This window comes from Pongo abelii, chromosome 9, assembly GCF_028885655.2.
Source record: "Pongo abelii isolate AG06213 chromosome 9, NHGRI_mPonAbe1-v2.0_pri, whole genome shotgun sequence".
Lineage (NCBI taxonomy): Eukaryota > Metazoa > Chordata > Mammalia > Primates > Hominidae > Pongo > Pongo abelii.
The window spans coordinates 126,752,227-126,767,166 of record NC_071994.2 but is presented as its reverse complement, the minus strand read 5'-3'; the positions used below and the strand labels follow the sequence as shown (position 1 = coordinate 126,767,166).

At 43.9% G+C, this 14,940-nt stretch overlaps 1 protein-coding gene across 7 annotated transcripts in view; it reads right to left on the bottom strand.

The window, feature by feature from the left end:
• Positions 1-14,940, bottom strand: part of GRAMD1B (GRAM domain containing 1B) — a 193,156-nt gene that overhangs the window by 78,898 nt on the left and 99,318 nt on the right. Inside the window, exon 1 of one of the 7 annotated variants that reach the window (XM_054525304.2) lies at positions 56-320. The exons of 5 other annotated variants lie outside the window; for them this stretch is intronic. In XM_054525304.2, coding sequence (XP_054381279.1) covers positions 56-204 — 149 coding nt within the window. In that variant the 5' untranslated portion in view covers positions 205-320. Of the gene's footprint in view, positions 1-55; positions 321-14,940 lie in introns of those variants that run through there. One more of the 7 variants, XM_054525305.2, reaches the window with a different exon arrangement.

Genomic DNA, 14,940 nt, shown 5'->3' with positions numbered 1-14,940 from the left:
TCATAAGCCTACTTTAGAGGTGAGAAAAGAGGCAGAGATTGGCTGAGAAACTTACCCAAGAGCGTACAGATAGTAGCTGGTGGGGCTAGGATTCAAGCCCAGGGGCCTGGCTCCAGGATACCTGCTCTTGATCACTAACGAGAAGCTACCCTGCTCAAATTCATGGGCCCCAGGCCGATATTCTGATGCACTAGGTCCCCACATGATTCTGATGACTAGCCAGGTTTGGGAATCACTAAGTCAGTGGTTCTCAAACTGTGGTGTGCTTATTGATAATCAGATTCCTGGGGCCCAGAAATTCTGGAATTGGAACCCAGAATCTGTAGTTTTAACAAGCACCTAAGGTGATTCTAGGACGGGTGGGGCAGGAAAGGAAGGCACTGGAGAAAGGGCGCCTGCAGTCCTCCCACCTCACCCCACTCACTTGGGGCATAGAAACTGATAGGGGCACCTCACTGAAGTCTGCAGAGACCATTCTTTCTCACACCGGGGCAGCTGCCCTGGAGGAGGGGAGATGGTGGCTGTGAGGCAATTCTGTCCCTTAGCCTCGGTGACAAGGCTGCCTTCAGAGGAGGGGAGGGTATGTGACCAAAGACAGCTCACTGTCCTTCCACACTTGACACGCTGCACATCACAGGGAGATAGGCAGTTGGTAACACGGAAAGAAAAAGAGACTAGGCGGTCTGGCCCCTATCTCCCATCGCCAGAACAATGGCCTCTTCAAACCCCTGGCATCTGAACTGGCAGTCAGCCACCAGGAAAGAAAAGAGCTCGCTGTCCCTTTAAGGACGTCCTCTCTCCACAAAGGTCAGAAATGCCAGCTCAGCCTGCCCAGAGGCTGCCTTTTTGGCACTTTGGGGCCCGGGGGCCCTGGTGGCAATACCCTTTCCAGCTGGTTCTCTGTGCACCTGCTGGCTTCTGAAGAAGGCAGGGCACCTGGATGACAACTGCCGCTCCAGGCAATGCTCAGTGACAGGGCAGGAATGGCTGATGTGGAGGGAACCCAGGACCTCCTGTGCATCTCAAATTTTCCTCCCAGGGAGAGTTAGCAAGAAATGGGTATTGGAGCAAGGCTGGAAAGCCACCTACAGGAGGAGGGGTGGGGTCAAAAAGAAAACTGGCCAAGGAGTGAATGTTCCAAGAGAGACGTATATGAACCAAAAGAGCAAAGGCTGACTGACAATTGGCCCAGAAATCACAAACAGAACAGAGTAGACAGTAGAAAGAGTTAGGAAGGAAAGGTGGTCGGGGGTTTGGTTGGAAGCAGTGGGGTGGTTAGGGCAAGGGCTTTTATCCTGCAGACTGGGTTCAAATCCTGGTACTTGACTTTGGGTACCTTTCCTAACTTCTTAGCCTTGATTTCTCTACAATATTGGCATACATTGAGCAGTAAATAAATATCAGAAACAAATACTGTCTGTTATTAGGGCACTAGCCACTCCATGTGTGTCTTGTAGGCAGCTCAGATGTTCAATCTCTCCTCAAGAGGCCTAATTCCCAGACCACACCCCTGGTTCTAGTAAATCACCTTGCAAATAATGCCATGAGCAAAGGAGGCCCTCATTAAGAAAATTGCATGGGCTGGTGCAAACCATGAGTCTGGTGGAAAAACAACTCAGAATTATTCAATTGCTAACAATATAAAGCAAGGTCGGCAAACCTTTTCTGCAAAGGGCCGGACAGTAAATACTTTAAGCTTTGCAGACCACACAGTCTGTCCTAACTACTTAACTCTGTTGTGATAGGGCAAAAGCAGCCACAGACAACAAGTAAATGAAAGCCTGTGACTACGTCCTAGAACAAATTATAAAAACAGGCAGCAGATTGAAGTTTGCTGACCCCTGAGATAAAAGATGGCATCAATGGGGGAAATGGCGAATCCTTCTGGGAAATGGGATCAAAGATATGAGGCAGAAGCCTATTTCTTGACCTTCTACCTTAGGAATGCAAGTATTTTACCCAGTTACTTGACTTCCAAGAAAAGTTTCTGGCTAACACCAGCCAACTGCACTGACTTCTCTATTCCGGTTTCCTCAGCATTCATATCCAGAGTTTATAGTTATCTCTCTCCACTTCAAAGGTTTCTTTTTCTTGCTGTTATGTGACACTAGGAGCTGCCCAGAAGCAGGGTTTCCTCCTTTGGCCAACTTAGTGAGGGTTGAATGGCCACCCCCAAGGTGTCCACACCAATGTCCTTCATAGCAAATGTCCATCCCCTATCCAACTTCCCTGGCCACAGAGGTTTCAAGTCTGTTCTTCACCAGCTTCCTGAACAGCTACACATCTCAGAAAGTCCATGTATATTTTTATTCTTTCATTGATTCAGTTAAATAGGGAAGTGCCTACCATGCTCCAGATAAATCTTAGAAAGCAAGCATTTCACCTCTACCTTGGTTGGCAGTGAAGGCTGGCAGAGAAGCTATGGTTGGCGTTCCCTCAGAAGGCTCTCTGAGATGTGTTTATTTCCTGCTCCCTGGTGTCTTCCCACCCAGAAGCTCCAGCACTGCAAAATGACAATTTCTTAACGGCAGTAAAATCGAGAGGTATAAAAAGTAAGCTGAGGAATGAGGAAACAGTGAAATCAAGTGCAAAGGAGGTAGACAGGGAAGAAACAAATTCACTTCACTGTTTTAATTTAATTAAAAAAAAAAAGAAAAGAAAAACTACTCGCTAGGCTGGGCGCAGTGGCTCACGCCTATAATCCCAGCACTTTGGGATGCTGAGGCGAGTGGATCACCTGAGGTCAGGAGTTCGAGACCAGCCTGGGCAACATGGTGAAACCCCGTCTTTACTGGAAATAGAAAAAATTAACTGGGCGTGGTGGCACGCACCTGTAATCCCAGCTACTCGGGAGGCTGAAGCAGGAGAATCGCTTGAACCCAGGAGGCGGAGGTTGCAATGAGCCAAGATCATGCCATTCCACTCCACCCTGGGCAACAAGAGCGAAATTCCATCTAAAAAACAAAACAGAACAAAAAGAACCCTACTTGCTGGCGTCATTCTCTCCGCATAGAATGACCTCATTCCACAAACCCACCCTATGTGGTCCCAGCTTTTCTTCAAAGCTCTGCTCCCAATGCTTCCTCCCCAGGGAGACTTCCCTGGTAAATTCTCCCAGAGCACAAACTCTCCAGCATCCCGTGGAATTCTCCACTACAGTTCATGCCTGCTGATGTACACTATGCACGGTCTGTGAGTGCCTATGAGGTCTCTCATAACCCTCAGACTATTCGCTTCTCAAAGGCATCCCATGACGTTTCCTTCCTTCCACGTTCCCTATGGGACCTTGTAACTGGGAGTGCTCTCAGTTGCCTGGCCAAGGTCCCGCTTCAATGAAAGAGCTGCTATCTTACATTATACTCAGGGATCTGGCATCACTGTTCATGCCACCATCCATGCATTCACATACACCAAGACATATGTGGAATGTTGGTGTGTCACTCAGTGCACTATAGATTGCTCTATATCTCATTTACAAACTGATTTAATCCTCAAACCAACCTACTAAGGACAGGTACTAGGAAATACATAGCTGGCATAAAATAAAGTAGCTGATTTTAGAAAAGTTAATGAAAAATATGGGGGAGTGATGGGAAGTGGTTGACAGTTACACTCTGGAAGGGGTACTCATCTACCTGGCACCTGATGCTAGGAAAATGGACATGACTGTCAAAGTCCCCTCTAATTCCATGATTGAGATTTATTTAGTCATCTAGGTTTTATAAAAGTAGATATAATATTATATCAAGGTGTACTAATGTATTAATTTTTAAAATCACAGAAGGACTCAAAAAAAAGGCATAGGATAAGAATACATATACTCTTAAACTTCAGGAGGAACTTCCTGTGAATAATTCCAGATGTAGAAACCATACAGGAAAAGAGTGATTGATGTGATTATATTCAAACATACCAACAAACTTATATAGGCTAAAAATCAGCCTAAAGTTAATAGACAAAAGAAACTCTGGGAAAGTACTTGCAACATGTATGACCAAAGGTTAATATCTTTATTAAAGAGTTCCAAGCAATAAAAAAGACAAACACATCAACAACAAAGTGAGCAAAGGACAAAACAAAAAAAAGCAATTCACAGAAGAAATATAAATAGATCATACGAAAATTAATAGCATGTTACCAATGATCAAAGAAATGCAAACCAATGTAACTCTGAGATACCATTTTTGAAATATCAGATTGGCAAAGGCTAAAAAGAATGGAAATACCGAGGCAAGGAAGGACACGGGGAGGAAGCAAGTACTCATGACTTGCTGCTTGGTGTGTAAGCTGGAACAGCCTCTCTGAAGGGCAGTTTGGACTAGGGACCCAGAAATCTGGCTTCTAGGTGTCTATCTAAAGAATGCTAGTCCCTGTAATCCCAGCACTTTGGGACACCAAGGCAGGTGGATCACCTGAGGTCAGGAATTCGAGACCAGCCTGACCAACATGGAGAAACTCCGTCTGTACTAAAAACACAAAAAACTAGCAGGGTGTGGTGGCACATGCCTGTAATACCAGCTACTCCGGAGGCTGAGGCAGGAGAACTCCTTGAACCCGGGAGGCGGAGGTTGCAATAAGCCGAGATCACGCCATTGCAATCTAGCCTGGGCAACAAGAGCAAACTCCGTCTCAAAAAGAAAAAAAAGAAAAGAAAAGAAAAGTGCTAGTCATGACATTTATTTTTAAATTAAAAAACTATAAATAAGTTCAATGTCAAATACAAGTAGATTGGACAGATAGGGATGCATGTTTGTGATGCTATCCTTAAAATTAACTATGAAAATCAACACTTATTGTTATAGAGAGATCGGATATTATTAATTATCAGAATATATAGGATGACTTAAATGTATGTGTGTATATATCTATAATATATATAGAAAAAATAGCTTGAAGGATATAAACCAAAATGCTAATATGGGGTGGTATTATGACCAATTTCTTTTTCTTTTGGCTCTTTATATTTTCTAATTTTTATACAATGCCCATGGATAATTTGTGTTTAAAAAAAAGTCAAACAAATTATAATTACTGATAACTTTCTCTTCACATTATTAGTTAATTCTAATTTTCTAAAGCGAAGACATATGTAAAAGAACTCTAAAAAGCAAAAATACTATACAAATGCAAAGTATCATCAATTACCCAGCAAATACTTTTTGAGCACCAACTACGTGTAAAGCCTTATAGAAAGTACACTGAGAAAATAAAAGAGAAATTAGGATAACTCAGCTGGGTGCTGTGGCTCATGCCAGTAATCCCAACTCTTTGGGAGCCCAAGGTGAGTGGATCACTTAAGCCCAGTTGTTTGAGACCAGTTTGGGCAACATAGTGAAATTTCGTCTATACAAAAAATACAAAAAAAAAAAAAAAAAAGCTGAGTATGGTGGTGCACACCTATAGTCTCAGTCACTTGGGAGGCTGAGGTGGGAGGACCACTTGAGCCCAGGAGGTCAAAGGTACAGTGAGCTGTGGTCATGCCACTGCACTCCAGCCCACATGACAGAAACCTTATCTCAAAAAAAAAAAAAAAAAAAGGAAGATAGAAAAATTAGGATAACTCTTTACTCTTAGAGAAGATTTAATACGTTATAAAAGACAGAATGATATCTAACCCAAGACATTGAAATTATAGGAATCCATAGTGCTCAGAGAATAGAAAACAACTAATTCCTACTCGTGGATCAATTAAATCTGCAAAGATTTCTTCAAGGAGGAGGTACTGAAACTAAATTCTGAAGGATAACTGGGATTTCCGTAGGCAGAAACACTAAGCATAAGCAAAGGAACAGTAGAACTAAATATTGCAGAGATAGAAACGGTATGTGACATGCCCTGGAATGGATGAGGGTGTCGGTAGCTGCAATAAGAGAATGGACTGAGTGATGATGAAGCTGGACAGTCAGGATGGGGACAGCCAAGAGAACACCCTGCATGCCGTTCAGGGTGTCAACTGTATTTTGTAAGTAATGGGAATCAAATTCAGGGTTTGGGTTTTGTTTGTTTGTTTGTTTGTTTGAGATAGGGTCTCTGTCACCCAGGCTGGAGTGCAGTGGTGTGATTATGGCTCACTGAAACCTCAACCTCCTGGCTCAAGTGATCCTTCCACCTCAGCCTCCCGAGGAGCTAGGACAACAGGTGCATACCACCATGTCTGGCTAATTTTTTTTTTTTTTTTTTTTTTTTGGACATGGGTTCTCACTATGTTGCTTAGGCTGGTTTTGAACTCATGGGTTCAAGCAATTCTCTACCCTTAGCCTCCCAAAGTGCTGAGATTACAGGCATGAGCCACCACATTTAACCCAAATTCAGGTGTTGAAGAAGGGTTGGTAATGTTACTTGTATGACAGCTGAATGAATATTGGACCCATTTGTTTGGAGTTTTTTGTTTTTAAGAGACAGGGTCTCACCCTGTCACCCTGACTAGAGTATAGTAGCATGATTACGGTTCATTGTAACATCCTTGAACTCCTGGGATCAAGTGATCCTCCTGCCTTGGCCTGCCGAGTAGCTGGGATTACAGGTGTTAGCGACCAAGCCTAGCTCTGAACTTAAAAATTAAGAGATTATACAGCCAGAGAAAGTAATGAAGTACTGATACATGCTACAACTTGGATGAAACTTGAAAATATTATGCTAAGTGAAAGAAACCAGAAACAAAAGTCCATATAATTCCATTCATATTAAAGTCCAGAACTGGGCGCGGTGGCTCACGCCTGTAATCCCAGCACTTTGGGAGGCTGAGGTGGGTAGATCACCCGAGGAAAGATCAGGAGTTCAAGACCAGCCTGACCAACATGGTGAAACCCTGTCTCTACTAAAAATAAAAAAAAACAATTAGTTGGGTGTGGTGATGCGCACCTGTAGTCCCAGCTACTTGGGAGGCTGAGGTGGGAGGATCACTTGAACCCAGGAAGCGGAGGTTGCAGTGAGCCCAGATTGAGCCACTGCACTCTAGCCTGGCGACAGAGTGAGACTCTGTCTCAAAAAAAATAAAATAAAATAAAGTCCAGAATAGGGAAATCTATAGAAATAGAAAGCGGTTGCCTAGAGCTGGGCCGAGGGGTGAGGGTGAGTAAGGGACTGCTAGCTAAATGGTATGGGGATTCTTTTTGAGGTGTTGAGATGTAAAGTTGACTGTGGTAATAGCTGCAAATTAAAGGCCATTGAATTGTACATCTTAAATGAGTGAATTATACAGTATATAATTATATCAAAATGAAGCTGTTTTAAAAAGGGGAAATCAGTCAGGTGGCTGTTGCACCATGCCAAGCAAGACACTAGAAGGTGATAAATTAGGAAGGTGACAAGAGTCTTGGGAAACAGAGTAGTACAAGTCAGGGAGACACTGCAAAGACAGAACCACATGCGGAGTGAGGAAGAACAACGAAAAAATGCTGCAGAAGCTCCCAGTATAAATGACTAGGAGAGGAGGATGTGAAGAGGAGGTTGGATGGGAAATAGTTATAAATTTGTTTTTCATGCAGCAAATGCATGGAGCTTAGCCCGTCCCAAGAAGAGTAGAAAGAGGGAGAGGTGCACATTCCTAGTTCATATTCCTTTTCCTGGCAAGGAGGTGGCTAAGGGTACCTTGTGACTAATGATGACAACTATGAATTATATTATAGCACTAGTGATCAGCAAAAAAGTTGTCCTAACTTATGCCTAGAAACACACTTAGGAGAATTAGCCACAGAAAGCAGTTAAGACTGCAACAAGTGAGAAAAACCAGTTCTATAGCTGCACACACAATACTCTCAGCATTTAACAGCACTAAGTACTTACTGCACCAAGTACAGATTTTTGTAAAAAGGAGAACTATCATTGCTGCTATGAATATACTGGCTTATACAAAGAAAGCTCAATAGCTAAATGGTAATGGTTGGCTCCTATTACTCATAGGCCCCACAAGAGTACAAATGTATTTTGCTTCTTTATATCAAAGAAAGCAAAAATGTGAAGTAGAAACTCTTGGCTAATGAAATCAGGGGGTTAACAGAAACCATTTGAACATGCCAGAGTTAACAGATGCAAGATAAACACATAAAAAGGTACATTTTAGATCGAGAAGAAGCCTGAGGAAAATAATGTGCAACCAGCGCAGCAAATCACCTTCAAAAGCTCAGTGGTCAGTTCCCAAAATTTGCATCCTGAGGTTTGTCAAGTTAAGCCTCTAGAAAACAAAGGAGCTTTGCATGTCATTGTCATAATGTCCCTGGATGTAAACTATGACCATTCAATAAGAAAAAAAAGTTGAGGTCACTTCAGGGAAGCAATTATGAAACAAAGAGTCTCCCAGTCTCAGGAGAAAGGGCCCAAAAAGAGGTCTGAACTGAAAGATAAATCTATTTGCACTACAGTAATAGAGGCATCTGAGTTTTCCAGTGGAATTTTCCTATAAGACCCTACCTGAAAGGGAGGTCCGGCTCTGGCTACCCCCAAGACAGCAGGCAGTCTGCTAGAGCAACCACCAGTTCTGACTCATCCTTTTATGCTTGCCACCTAGCCCAGCAGGTACTCAAGAAATGTCAGTTTAGTAAACAAACAATTAATTCAAGACGGGGCAGAAAGAATCCAGTGGAAACTCCGGAAGAATACTAAAGGTCTTGTACACTAAAGATCCTTTAGCATGAAGCCCCCGAAGGTCTGAGAGACCAATCTACTGCTCTAATCCTGCCCATCATCTTAGAGATGAGGTCATTGGTGCCTTGCCCAAAGTCACACTTCCAGTAAATGTAGAACAAGTTCCAGCCTCCAGTGCAGTGGTTAAGTGACCATACCCTTGTGGGACAGGAGATGGAAGAGCTCCAGCAATGAGACCAAAACACATGACTGGGGAGGCTGTTCACTTGAAAGGCAGGGTTAAACTGACTGATAGTGACCTTGTGTCTTAAGAAAGACACTACTAGAAAAATAATAATGATCCAAACTCTCTGGACGCACCTAAGGCATGAAAAACAATAGCAAATTTTAAGTGCAGGAAAGGCAAGGACTGTAGCCATGTTTTCTGTATATAATGCCAAATATAAAACAAAAAAATGTAGGGGCAGCTAACTTTTATAACGTGCCAGGCCCCATCCCAAGAGCATCAACACAAATTATTTCATTGAATCCTGACAGTCTTCAAAACAGCCCTCTGGGGTAGATGTCATTAACCCCATTTTATTTTATTTTATTTGTCATTTATTTACATATTTTTTGAGATAAGGTCTTGCTCTGCGCCCAGGCTGGAGTCCAGTGGTTAGATCTCGGCTCACTGCAACCTCTACCTCTGGGGTTGAAGCTATTCTCGTGCCTCAACCTCCCAAGTAGCTTGGATTACAGGCATGCGCCACCACACCCGGCTAATTTTCATATTTTTGGTAGAGATGGGGTTTCACCATGTTGGCCAGGCTGGTCTCAAACTCCTGGCCTCAAGTGATCCGCCCACCTCAGCCTCCCAAAGTGCTGAGATTACAGGCGTGAGTCACCACGCCTGGCCAACCACATTTTATAGATGAGAGAATCAAGGCTTGGGGACAGTAACTTCTCCATAGTCACACCAGTAGTGAGCAGCAGAACCATGTGCATCTGTCCCCAGAGGCCCACCGCATAGCTGAAGGGAGGGTATTCTGTATTCTGGGCAGCCATTTATCCCCACGCTGCAACAACGAGGCACCTGCTGAGAAGCATAGCCTGCCTCCTCCAAGTGGGAGACTCTCAAACCCACACTCAGGAACCTACTCAGTGCTCATTTCCCAAGATTTCCATTCTCTGGGGCTTGTCCTCCCAGCCTTTGCATATTGCAATAGATTTTTAAAAGAGAAAAAAAAAGGCCTCACATGTATAGGCAATGTTCTAATGCTTAACTGAATGGTGAACAGACAATGTTCATCTTTACACTGTATGGATACATTATATACATTTTTGTGTATGCATGACATATTTCACAATTTTTTTGTAATAACTCCTAACCCAGCCCTGAAGTGACAGCCACCAGATCAGCTGTGACATCCACCATGGCTCACTATGAGGAAAGGTAGACTGGGGAAACTATTTTCTACTGCATCACCTACTGATAAAGAGCACACCACCATCCAAAAAGGATGACTTCACCCCCTCAGCAAACCTTCTCTCAATTGTGAAATATAAAGCTACCGATTCCTACCAGCTCAACATTTCACTCATCAAGGAGTGTGGTGGTCGAGAGAACAGGCTTTAGACCATCACCTCTTCAGTTTTATCCCAGTTCTGCCATTTATTATATGGTCTTGGGCCAGTTATTTAAGACCTGTTTGAGACTCTGTTTCCTAACATATAAAATGGGGGGCAGGGAGGGGGGGAAACACCTTTCCTGTAGGGTTGTATTAAGGTTGTATGAGATTTTTTTTAAATGGAAAGCTCACAGAAGCATCATGAGTGTAATTTCTAAAGCTCTTCCCACACTGAGAACATGTGTACTCCAGTTCTCAGCCCCAAGCATCCTGCCCACTGAATTGGAAAGTGCATCTCCATGCTTTTTGGTTTGGTTGTCCTGAGCCTGAGGGCTTTTCCCACTGAGTCTAGCAAGCCCAGGCCTCTGCCTCACTTTTGAGGTTGTCTGTAGGTAAGCGCTGTTTTGCCACTTAAACGTCTACCCTTGCATGGCCATATATCCCTGTCCTGACCGGGCTGCTCAGCTCCCTCCCTTCCCAAGGCCCTCAGTCTGATTTCTGTGGCTCAGTCTTGCTTCTCCCTTGCCTGAGACCCGCTCATTATTTTTTTTTTCTTTGAGATGGAGTTTCACTCTTGCTGCCTAAGCTGGAGTGCAATGGCACAATTTTGGCTCACTGCAACCTCCGCCTCCGGGTTCAAGCGATTCTCCTGCCTCAGCCTCCAGAGTAGCTGGGATTACAGGCGCCTGCCACCATGCCCAGCCAATTTTTTTTGTTTTTAGTAGAGACGGAGTTTCACCACATTGGCCAGCCTGGTCTCAAACTCCTGACCTCACATGATCCACCCACCCTGGCCTCCCAAAGTGCTGGGATTACAAGCACGAGCCACCGCGCCCCGCCTGCTCATCTCTCTTGAAATCTCAGTGGACTCCATTCTCCAAGGATCAACCCACATCCCATCTCCTCCATTCAGCCCTTCTCAATTTCTTTTGCCCATTACTACCTTGCCGTCTCTGTTCTTGCACATCTTTGGCAATTGTACAAGTGACCCCTGAACAACATGGGTTTGAACTGCGCAAGTCCAAATACATGCAAATCTTCTTTCACCTCTGTCGCCTCTGAGACAGCAAGACCAACCCCTCCTCTTTCTCCTTCTCAGCCTACTCAATGTGAACACAATAAGGATGAAGACCTTTATCACAATCTGCTTCCACTTAATGAGTAGTAAATACACTCTCTTATGATTTTCTTAACATTTTCTTTTCTCTACTTACTTTATTGCAAAAATACAGTATATAATGCATAATACCAAAAATGTGTTAATTGACTGTGTTATCAGTAAGCCTTCTGGTCAACAGTGGGCAATTAGTAGTTAAGATGTTGTGAAGTCAAAAGCTACACACAGATTTGACTGCATGGGGGTCGGTGCCCCTAAGCACCAAGCTGGTCAAGGGTCATCTGTAATTCAAACCATTAAATGCTGTCTTCATAAATTACTATTCCTCAAACTTTTCGTATTAGGCTCATGTCTTCTCATAGACAAAGACCTATCTTCCAGTTGCTTTGTAATTGTGGTAGTTAAGAGCATAGACTCTAAAGTCAGACTGCCAGCTCAAACACTTTTGAGCTGTGTGACCTTGCTTGGAGTACTTGGCTCCTCTGTGCTTTAGTTTGTTCACTTGTAAAATCTGAATAATCTGTACCTAGATTTAAAAAAATTGCTATGAGTTTATAAGATTTAAAATATAGGCTGAGGCCGGGCACAGTGGCTCATGCCAGTAATCCCAGCACTCCAGGAGGCTGAGGCGGGTGGATTATTTGAGGTCAGGAGTTCGAGACCAGCCTGGCCAACATGGTGAAATCTTGTCTCTACTAAAAATACAAAAATTAACCTGGCACAGTAGCTGGCGCCTGTAATCCCAGCTACTCAGGAGGCTGAGATGGGAGAATCGCTTGAACCCAGGAGGCAGAGGTTACAGTGAGCTGAGATTGCCCCATTGCACTCCAGCCTAGGCGACAGAGCCAGACTCTGTCTCAAAAAAAATAATAATAATAAAAATAAATAAATAAATAAAATATAGAGTGAATTAAATGTTAGACATATTATTATTAGTATCCTTATCATCACATTACCACTACAGTACCTAGAACGGGACTGCTAGCTAAGTTTCTGCAAACACAAACCAAAGAATAGCATTAAGAATTAATAAACAGGCCGGGCGTGGTGGCTCATGCCTGTAATCCCAGCACTTTGGGAGGCTGACGCGGGCAGATCACCTGAGTTCGGGAGTTTGAGACCAGACTGACCAACATAGAGAAACCCTGTCTCTACTAAAAAAAATACAAATTTAGCCAGGCCTGGTGGTGCATGCCTGTAATCCCAGCTGCTCGGGAGGCTGAGGCAGGAGAATCGCTTGAACCCAGGAGGCGGAGGTTGTGGTAAGCTGAGATCACACCATTGCACTTCAGCCTGGGCAACAAGAGCAAAACTTGTTTTTATCCAGTAAAAACATATTTTGTTGCACTTGAGAAGTATCTCTATTTGCTTAAACTAGGGGCAGCAAACTTTGAGTAAAGGGCTCGATAATAAATGTTTTAGATCAGCCAGTCACAGACCTGTCACAACTACTCAATTCTGCTGTTGTAGCATGAACGTGATCACTGGTAACATAAACAAATCGGTATGCCTGTGTTCTAATAAAACATATGGAATTTCATATAATTTTGGCATGTCATATTATCCTTCTCTTAATTTCTTCAACCATTTAAAAAGGTAAAGAAACATTCTTAGTTTGGAAGAACTGTATAAAATCTGGCATCAAGCCGAATTTGGCCTGTTGGCTATGGTGTGTCAAACCACAATGTAATGTCACATGAGGTCTTCCATGACATCTCGGATGACAGCCTTCATTCTACAGGCACTAAGGAAGCACTGCTGTGTCTTAGGAAAGGGCATGAGCCCGTGCCCACACTACCAACAAAAGCAGCTGTGCAGCAGTGGTATGTATGATGAGTGTTCACTCATATTTCCAGTTCTCCCCTCTTCCCGCACTCAGAAGCCACATTTTCCAGCTTTCCTGCAGTCAGGCAGGGCCACGTGACTAGCTCTGGCCAATGTGTGGCAAGTGCACGGACAGTATATTCACTTTCAGGGAGGAGCATCAAGAGCCACGCCCTCCTCCCCACCCCACCCTGCCCACTGCGGTAGAAGGGCCATGACATTCTACTGCCTGGATCACTGAGCTGCCTGCCACATGCAGGACAGCCTCCCTGGAGAGTTTTCCAGAGCCCGAGGGGACTTGGAGTGATCAAGAACTAAATTTAGCATGAGTTAAGCTGGTTGGGGTGAAAGGGGGAGGGAATGGTATTATCATGGCATAACCCAGTTTAGTTCAACATCTTTCTGCAAACAAACCAAAGAATAGCATTAAGAATTAATAACAGGCCAGGCGTGGTGGCTCACGCCTGTAATCCCAGCACTTTGGGAGGCTGAGGCGGGCAGATCACCTGAGTTCGGGAGTTTGAGACCAGACTGACCAACATAGAGAAACCCTGTCTCTACTAAAAAAATACAAAATTAGCCAGGCGTGGTGGTGCATGCCTGTAATCCCAGCTACTCGGGAGGCTGAGGCAGGAGAATCGCTTGAACCCAGGAGGCGGAGGTTGCGGTAAGCTGAGATCGCACCATTGCACTTCAGCCTGGGCAAAAAGAGCAAAACTCCATCTCAAAAAAAAAAAAAAAAAAAAACATCTAGCAATATGTAGTCCATCACATCCTTTCACCTTAATAACTCATTTAGGGGACAAATGTCCAGTCTTCCGAAGAATTCAGCAAGAGACAAGAAGTGTCTTCAAGTTCTCTCATTAGAAACTCTAAACCATCTCTTCCAGCAATAATAAACTTGATGACAATAAGCCTCAGGAAGGCCGGGAGGGAAGGGCTTTGAGCCAGCAGCATCAATGAACCTTAGGTACTCATAATCTGATCTGCAACAATCTCTGCCAGCTACAAAGTTACATTCTTTCTTTCTTCTTAGAGTGGTAATGATGATGACAATAACAAAACAAAGCAAATAACGTTTATTGCTGCTTATTTCAAGCCATGTACAGTTTACCAAAGCAGAACTGTGGATGAGAGGTGAGAAACGCTTACCCTTTTAAGAAATCTGTAGAGTCAGAAGTTTCAGTCCTCGCCCTGAGCTGTCCTTCTCACTCAAGGGATTTAAATGCCTAAATGACCAGCACTCAGTGTCCTGGACTTACCGAACCATGGGAAAACTCCAATTCCCATCTCACAGAATAATAAAGTAAATCTCACACTGTTCGCAGGAGGGTGTGCCTGCTGTGCGATGTTTGTAAATGAATATTTAATAGTTTCAAATGAATGTTTATTTTCAGTGTCCCCTGCTGGCTACAGAAGAACACAAACAGTCCATATCACAAGCAACCTGCTCTATCAGGACTGTGGCCTTTTTCTAAACCATTACTAAAAAGGAAGCCGAGAGACCAACTAATCCACCCAACACCGTCATTTAATCCCACTTTCAAAACCACCACCACCCAAGGCAAACAGAAGTTACCTACCAGGGCCACACAGCAGGCCAAAAGGTGATTACAAGGTTCTGGTTCAGGAGTCATCTCTCCAGAATCTCAAGCCATGAAGTGACCCCAACCTTCACCGCAGCTCACCTTCTGGTAAACATTTCCATAGCTGGGAAGCCTGGCTCTATAGGAGGTGTGCAGGGGCCATGTCTAGGGCTCCCTCCTCTGGAGCAGACCTCTTACAGAAAGAATCTTGAGGCTGGGC